This window comes from Notolepis coatsorum (genome assembly GCF_963971535.1).
Source record: "Notolepis coatsorum genome assembly, chromosome: 6".
Taxonomy (NCBI): domain Eukaryota; kingdom Metazoa; phylum Chordata; class Actinopteri; order Aulopiformes; family Paralepididae; genus Notolepis; species Notolepis coatsorum.
The window spans coordinates 40,710,543-40,719,207 of NC_140170.1; the positions used below are offsets into that span (position 1 = coordinate 40,710,543).

General features: G+C 41.9%; 1 protein-coding gene across 1 annotated transcript; it reads right to left on the reverse strand.

Annotated features, from left to right (window-relative positions):
- Positions 1-303: 303 nt before the first annotated feature.
- On the reverse strand, positions 304-7,317 carry plex9.2 (PML-like exon 9.2). The gene is made up of 2 exons (XM_084316931.1): positions 7,146-7,317; positions 304-2,128 (listed from the first exon to the last, which is right to left on the reverse strand). Exons 1-2 carry the CDS (start codon positions 7,207-7,209, stop codon positions 1,419-1,421), a joined length of 774 nt encoding a protein of 257 aa, XP_084173057.1. The 5' UTR covers positions 7,210-7,317; the 3' UTR covers positions 304-1,418.
- Between the last annotated feature and the right edge of the window lie 1,348 nt (positions 7,318-8,665).

Below are 8,665 nucleotides of genomic sequence, written 5' to 3' on the forward strand. Positions count from 1 at the left end.
TGTGTATACCGTTTCATTTATCATACTTTATATTCAGATTTAAATTTGATTGCCTATATTTATGTCTTTCTTCCATTACCCTGCCCATACCTGTACCTCCCCTCCCCCCTCCTGCTATGACGCCTGAATTTCCCCCAACGGGATCAATATGGCAATAAGGAATATCCTATCTTAGCCATAACTAAATCAATTATGCATCACATAACACACAAACACAAATTACAATAGCCATTTATTAAATTTACTTCCCACCTTTAAAACCCTTGTGGACAATATAAAGCTCATCAATGGATGAGAGTACATTCGACATAAATAAAACAAGCCCATAACAGAGACAGTAACCAGTCTTAAGTGCCAAGACCCATTTCCCCAAGAGTCATCTGTACCGATTCTAAACCGCTTCAGCCTCCTCAGCAGGTACTGTACACGGAGAACATTAGACAGGAAGCTGTATATTCCCTCTAGTCAGCATCTTAGAATCAATAAAAAGGTACTGAACAAGAGGGATTTCTTTTTTTTATCAATATGAGGTTGTGATCAAGGATTCCCCAGGCAGGCTGGGTGAATATGATGAAGATCTTCCCTAAAAGGCCCAACCAGTAATCCAAATGTAAACATATGGGTAGCTCAACAAAAATAAAGAAATATAGGGCCTAGTAATGGAGACATATTCGTTCTCTAGTTGATTGAGCTCCTGATACAAGGACTAAACAGTAGACAACAGATATGAGTTTTAAACTATAGTTGCTGTATTTTGGGGCTGCAATAGGTTTTTGTTTACATTGGTAATGTCTGTTTTGGAGATTTTCATCTACAAATCAAACTTTTAGAATGTATGTATATAACCCTAATTTATATGGTAAATTCAAAATTCAGGATTGGGCCTTTAACAACTGCCGTGAACAAGGGACCTAAACTCCAGCGGAGCTGCCCAGTAGCCGGTACTGGTTATACTGGTTTAATGAGTTATTATGTTAATCGCAACAATGAATTATGCTGACCAAATCAACAGTACAGCTCTGTGACTTGTTTCCCTAAGCAGGAATGCATTGTGGATTTTGGTCATTTTGTAGGCCGTGTTGACAATCACAAACATATAATTACACTGGCCTTATCCTTTAAAATCTGACAAGATTTATTTTCTGTTTAATGCGTTTTGAACTCAAAGTAAGGAAAAGACAATGTGATCACTCTCATTGCGATGTCTGATAGTTGAAAGACCATTTCAGTCATCTTCCATACCTAACCATCTACATGTATCTTTTGCAGATTTATAACCACATTCTTGTGTAATTTCCCTTTAAATGAAAACAAAAACCCATGTATATGTGAGGGCATCAGAGAAAAGAAAGTTAACAGTTTAGAGACTTGACCAAGTGATAAAACTGATATAAGTGAATCTTTCCACTGGCACTTCATCAGCTGTTGCTACTGGCATGTCCTCCGCTGCCCAGTGTTGCTACGCTGTCCTTTCTCGTGTCATCTGTAACCCTCAACTCCAGTCTGAAGTGGTCCCACAGGGGCTGCTGTCCTGGTAATTTAGAGGGCACCGTAACTTTGGAAGCTTTAGGTGGCTTGGTGACTGGCTTGTTTGTCATGGTATCTAGAGTGAAGGTATGCCTACGGACCAGCTCCGGTGTGGGTTGAAGCACGTCGTAGAGCAGCTGCAGTGCCCGCACATCTTCCAATGCATCGTGGGCCTTGTAGTCCACACCCAGGATCTCCCTGACTAGGTTCTCCTGCCGAAAACTCTGGAGGCCGTGGTCCTTAAGCATCTCACGGGCCAGCGGCAGGGTATCTAAGTAGCTCGAGACCACGGACTGAAACTGGGATCGGAGGGCCAGCTGGTCGAGGGCCCTGGCCAGGACCGGACAGTCGAAGCGGCGGATGTTGTGGCCGATGACGAGAGGCCGCGGGTGCATGCGGAGGAAGGCTATGAAGGACACCAGGACCTCCCGGAGCGAGTTGGTGAGGACAGGCTGGCGGTGGAGGTACAGCCTGTGTCTGCGGACCCTGAAGCCGGTCACTCTGCCCGCTCCGCGCTGCATGCGACACTGGGGGACCGTGTAGAGGTTGAGGGAGTGGCCCCCGCTCACCGCCGCCAGCTGGATGATCTCACAGCTCTGACCTGACAGAATAACACAAGGTTTGATTCCAACACAAGGTATCCCATCATCCCCCATCGCCTACCTAGTAGGGCTGCTCAATTATGACTAAAATCTGAATCACGATTGTTTTGATTGATATTGAAATCACGATTATTAAACACAATCAGGCACGTGCACACATAGAGGCCAAGGGGTGCCTGAGCACCTGCCTTTTTGAGCCTCATCAAAAAAGTGCCCTTTTTTTTTTTTTTTTTTTTTTTTACTGTTACGCATATAGACTGCCCTTCCAACTGAAAAATGTCAGGATAGAATCAAAATATTAAGTAAAGAGAGAGAGATGCCCCATATTCCATTGCAGTTTGCACGGCCTCCTCAGAGTGCCTCTCCGCGGACCTATATATTTTATGCATAGCGTGGGTGGTGATGATGATGATGATAGAAACCGCTGTTGAATGCTGGTATTACACTCATTGAGGGACACAAAGAAGTCAAGTCCGATGGGATTTGGGAATCTCAAATACAAATTGGGATTGGAATAAAAAATGCATTTATATTAAACAATACAGAATGCACTTCTTGGGGTCTGTAGGGTAAGCACTGATTCCCTCCCCCCTGAACATTTATGGAGATGTATGGGCCTTTTAAGTCAGTGATAAAAGTGTCTTTCAAGGATAAGTGAGCTCCTGCACTGATTATTATAGTTCAATATTCAATATTTGATCACCAAAACCCCCCAAAAAGCATAAAAAGGGGGCCCCCCGCCCGAAAAGGGCCCTTAAAAATCGCGCTCACGCGCTACGCGCGCTCGCTTAATATATACACACAAGTGTAGTGCCCTTTTCAGCCTTTGAGCACCTGCCCCTCTAAAGTCCTGTGCACGTCCCTGAACACAATTATTAATTGATTAACACTTTCACTGCCACACACGAGATATCTTGGGTTTCCGATAGTTATGTTGAAAGCCACTCACGAGATTTCTCTGAATTTTTTTTTTTAGCGATCTGAAATCATATTGCATCACACGAGCCTACCCGAGTATACCCGAGCGCCGCCGGTGATCAGATGTGGAAAAAAGCGCCCCCTATCGTCTCCCAGATGACATAAGGGATTTTGGAACTTACTCAATGAAAATGGATGGGGAAAAAAATCCTGTACTCCACATTTTCCAGTCCACTGATGCAGCCGGGGTTACCACAGTTCATTCTGGAGCCTCTCAGCCCCGCGGAATCATGTACTGCACTGTACACACGTTGGATCCATACACTTATCGATTTTTTCGAATGGTGATCAGGAATTGGAATATACCAGTTGGATACCATCTGATGTCAGGTAAGGAATCTATGTTATCAGTGTTAGGATAATCAGACAAATTTTTATGAAGATATAGGCTGTTTTGTGAAATGTCCTCTTTCGGTTTCACTGTAAAAGTCTGTGAGGAAATCAACGGAGCGATTATCAGTGCGCGGCTCGAATGTGCTTGCGTGCACGTATAATATTGATCATCTAGCGTTTATTTGAAAACGATTCATAAATAGGCAGACGAATATCAACGTTCTGGAATATTCCAGTAAAAGACGATTATCATAGAATGGTCTAGAATGAACTGTTTTTTTACCTCAAAACGGGTGCTTTTCAAAATGCTCTCAAACGGAAATGAAGCGATAAAAAACCAATCTGCCTTGACAGCACTGACTGGAAAAGGATTCTTTGATAAGCGACGGGCAGATTAGACACATAGCCATAATTTAAAACATAGATTAGGCGATATTAAGCGTAACATTGGCGCCGATGGTGGCATTGAAGCGCTACCTCTGGCGCCACCTCGTGGCATTCAAAGTGTTAATATGATGATGACTGGATTTGTTTTACCCTTCTTCTCGACCAAAGGCTGCCTTTCTGTAATTGTCTACAAGTTACCAAAGACATTTCAAAATAACGAGAAAGGCGCCGTGGCTCCCTCCTCCCTCTCAACACGAGCTGAAATTATTGTTTGGGCTTGAGGGCGGAGCGCACCACTGTGAAGGAAGGGTGCGCTGCATTTGCAACACAAGACAAAATGATCTGACAACACAGCATGCTCAAGTTTGTTTAGAAACTATAGCGGCACAATAATCGTTTTATTTAAATTATCTTGTTTTCATTATCGCAGTAAGCCAAAATCGAAATTGCAACTTGATTAATCGGCCAGCCCTAGTACTTAGTACCGTCCCAGACAGAATATTACTTTCTAGGGCTGACCTTCGAAGCTTTTTTTGGCAATCGAAGCTTCGGGGCCGAGCTTCGATTTTAATTCGAAGCTTCGAGGAAAAAAAAATAAATTTTTTATTTTTTTTTTTATCTTATGTTGTGGGACTTGTACAGCACTTTCGTAAACGTTGTTGTTTTTAAATGTGCTCTATAAATAAAGTGGGTTGGATTAATTAATTAAGTAGCCCCTTTCGTGACTGTGACGCATCCAACAAGGTTTCACTCGGCTGTGTGATTTAATTCAAGGTGGATCGCTGTTGTCGTTTGAACAACTTCAGATTTCATGGGAACTACCAATCCCCCAAATCAAGAATGTTTAAGATGAATGAAGTAAGATTTTGATTATTTGAAATATGGCCTGTGTAGACTAAACTATGCACAGAATTATGTCAGTCTACAAGGTCCGGATTCTACATGGTCCGGCAATGTAGACCTTGTAGACTCCACTACAGACCAATTATCAGTGAATGTTCATGCATTTTTAAGAAGGGCAACTTCCACAAAAAAACAAAGAACTCACCAAAACATCTCAGTAGCACCTTATATAATGTTATATTTCATATATGGAGATTCATATTTATTTATGTATTGCATGCATTTCTACATTTTATTTCCTATTTTGTTTATTCATCCCAGTATCTTTCTTTCTTATGTGTGGAATTCTACAAGGTGCGCGCACACACACACACCTACACACACACACACACACACACACACACACACTTACATTTAGTCATTTAGCTGACGCTTTTATCCAAAGCGACTTACAAGTTCTGTACGACAAGACAGCAAGAAGGGTACAACTCTATCAGCTGAGTAACAATGTTCATCAAAGTGTTGCGTGTTACAGTGTAGGTTAGTTTATTAGGACAAGTGCATGACAGTAAGGTTAGTCACGGTTAGATTTTTTTTTTTTTTTTTTTTATCATTTCAGATAATGGTTGAAGAAGTGAGTCTTTAGTCGACGGCGAAAGATTGGACGGGATTCGGCTGTCCTAACTGGGATGGGTAGTTCACACACACACACACACACACGCACACACACCTACACACACACACAAATCGAAGTAAAAAAAAAAAATTGAACGTTTTTTGAAAAAAATATATATATATATTTTTTTTTAAACTTCGATTTTTTTTTTAATGTTCGAAGCTTGTGCCATCGAATCGAACGTTCGAAGCATTTAAGACAGCCCTATTACTTTCCCACAGGGGGCTCTCATCATGACCTTGTGAGTGACCTGATTTTGGGAGTGTTATCAGCATAATACACAGCAATTTAATCCAAGCCTTTGCTTAAAAACAACCATGTTGTTGGTATAGATTATAGAATGAGCTCTCAATACCTGGGCTGAAAATGTGAAGGAAAAACACACTAAAATGTACTGGGAATGTTCAACCCATGTTGTTTGAAAACGTGGACTAGGCCTTTGATTGATTGATTGAATTGATTGATTGAAAACTTTAACAGATTGCAGAATGGGTACAATGCAGACCAGAGAAAGACTTTCGTCTTGTTTACATCAGGGTCCCCCATTTTCAATTCATCAGCAATGCCATAGCTCATTGGCCACGATTGTCATAATGACCTGCTTGATTACAATAACCAGCTGTGTGCAATCTAATAATAGCATTATATATCAGATGAAGACTCTGGCAGGAGCACTCATTCAAGGGTACTATGACTATGCGTGCACCTCATGGTACCAAAGCACCTCAAAGGCGCTTAAAACAAAATTACAAACATCACAAAACAAACTGGTCAGACTACTACTTGACCTGAACCCCAGAACCCACCTCACCCCTGCCCACTTTGCCAACCTAGGATGGCTTAGAGTAGACGACAGAGTACAGCAACTTGCAATGGGCCTGATCTACAAGATACACTATACGACCGGGGTGCCCATGTACATGTCAAAATACTTCCCAAAGGTCAGTGAATACCACAACCACTACACCAGAGGAAGCTCAACAAATCATGTTAAACCCAGATTCGGCTCAAACAAGGGACTAAACACGTTTCGCAATTATGCCACAACAATGTGGAACGCCCTACCCAAAGCTGTAAAGGAATGTGAATCCCTGCCCACATTCAAAACCGCCCTTAAAGAGCACCTACGGGAGGCTGCAATTCGAAACTGGCCACCGTAAATGCCCAAAACCCCCACCACCTCCTAATAGACAGTCTCCTCCCCACCGCATGTATATATTCCCTCCCCGCCGTATGTATATTTCCCTCCCACCCACCCACCCCCTCCTAATGTACAGTCCCCTCCCCATCATATGTATACTCTGTCAGGATCTAGGGGTAACAGTACTGTATATTTGAATACCGCCTATGTCACAAATGTATCAGTACTAAATACCTATATGTCCCTATGCCATAAATGTCATGTATGTTGTGTATGTCATAAATGTCTATATGAATTGAAAATGGGGGACCCTGATGGAAACAAGACAAACGTCTTTCTCAGGTCTGCATCCCCTTAACAATTGTATGTATTGAGCCGTACTGTATTGTACCCATTCTGCAATCTGTTAAATAAAGTTTTCATTCATTCATTCATTCATTCATTCATTCATTCATTCATTCATTCATTCATTCATTCATTCATGGGCCACACAAGTGTTTAAGAAACCCCCTGATAAATATGATAATGACTTATTCCCATCAACTACAAACTGAACCCACTTTGACTAATCAGTCCAAATCTAGATGATATCCATCCAACAGAATACAAAAATGCATTATGACATGTTTCACTGTCTGTCTGGCTGAACATTAATTACCAAGTCCCGTTGTCTCCAAGTCAAAGAAAACCAACGTTTGCTGCTCACTCTTCACGTCGTCCATTATCTTCAGGACAACAGACCGGCTTTTGTTGAATTGCTCACATAACAAGACCGACTTTCCGAATCACAATCCATAATCCCCCTAGCCTGTTTATTAATTATTAACTCTTCTTCTTCTTCTTCTTCTTCTTCTTCTTCTTCTTCTTCTTCTTCTTCTTCTTCTTCTTCTTCTTCTTCTTCTTCTTCTGTAGAGTTGAACGGCGGTTGGCATCCATATGTTGCATTACCACCGGCGCCCTCTACTGGAATCACAATAGATTCACTAAATATAAAAATGTTAAGAATTAAAACAAAAATTCAAAAGATACTAATGTTCTTCCCCACCCCTCATGCCTTTCTCTACATATACGAATCATGGCTCTGAGAGGGACCAAAAGCCAATCTCAACAACCCAACAATCTGCAGTAACTCTCACAACATCCAGAAATATATTAGCTGTTTCTATAATCAATTCTCAGATTTCCTCTCCACACCTGCAGTAGTTGTACGTCCTGCAGTACAGTACAGTCCATTAATTTGGTCCCCATTCCACTCCAGTGCAATCTGATCATGCTCCATACCCCCATCTCCCATTGGATGACTGACTGGTGACGTAGCCTACATGTATTATGAATGAATGAATGAAAATTGTATTTAACAGATTGCAGAATGGGTACAATACAGTACGGCTCAATACACACAATTGTTAAGGGGATGCAGACCAGAGAAAGACGTTTGTCTTGTTTACATCAGGGTCCCCCATTTTCAATTCATAGTGACATTTATGACATACACAACAAACATCATGACATTTATGGCATAGGGACATACATGACATACAGGTATATAGTACTGTTACATTTGTGACATATATGATATGCAAATATACAGTACTGTTACCCATAGATCCTGACAGAGAGTATATACATATGATGGGGATGAGACTGTACATTAGGAGGGGGTGGGTGGGTGGGAGAGAAATATACATACGGTGGGGAGAGAATATCTACATATGGTTGGGAGGAGACTGTCTATTAGGTGGGGGTGGGGGGGTTTGGACATTTACGGTGGCCAGTTTCGAATTGCAGCCTCCCGTAGGTGCTCTTTAAGAGCAGTTTTGAATGTGGGTAGGGATTCACATTCCTTTACAGCTTTGGGTAGGGCGTTCCACATTGTTGCATAATTGCGAAACGTGTTTAGTCCCTTGTTTGAGCCGAATCTGGGTTTAACATGATTCGTTGAGCTTCCTCTGGTGTTGTGGTCGTGGTATTCACTGACCTTTGGGAAGTATTTTGACATGTACATGGGTACCTTAGTCGTGTAGTGTATCTTGTAGACCAGGCCCATTGCAAGTTGCTGTACTCTGTCATCTACTCTAAGCCATCCTAGGTAGTCAAAGTGGGCAGGGGTGAGGTGGGTTCTGGGGGTAAGGTCAAGTAGTCTGACTAGTTTGTTTTGAGATGTTTGTTATCTTGTTT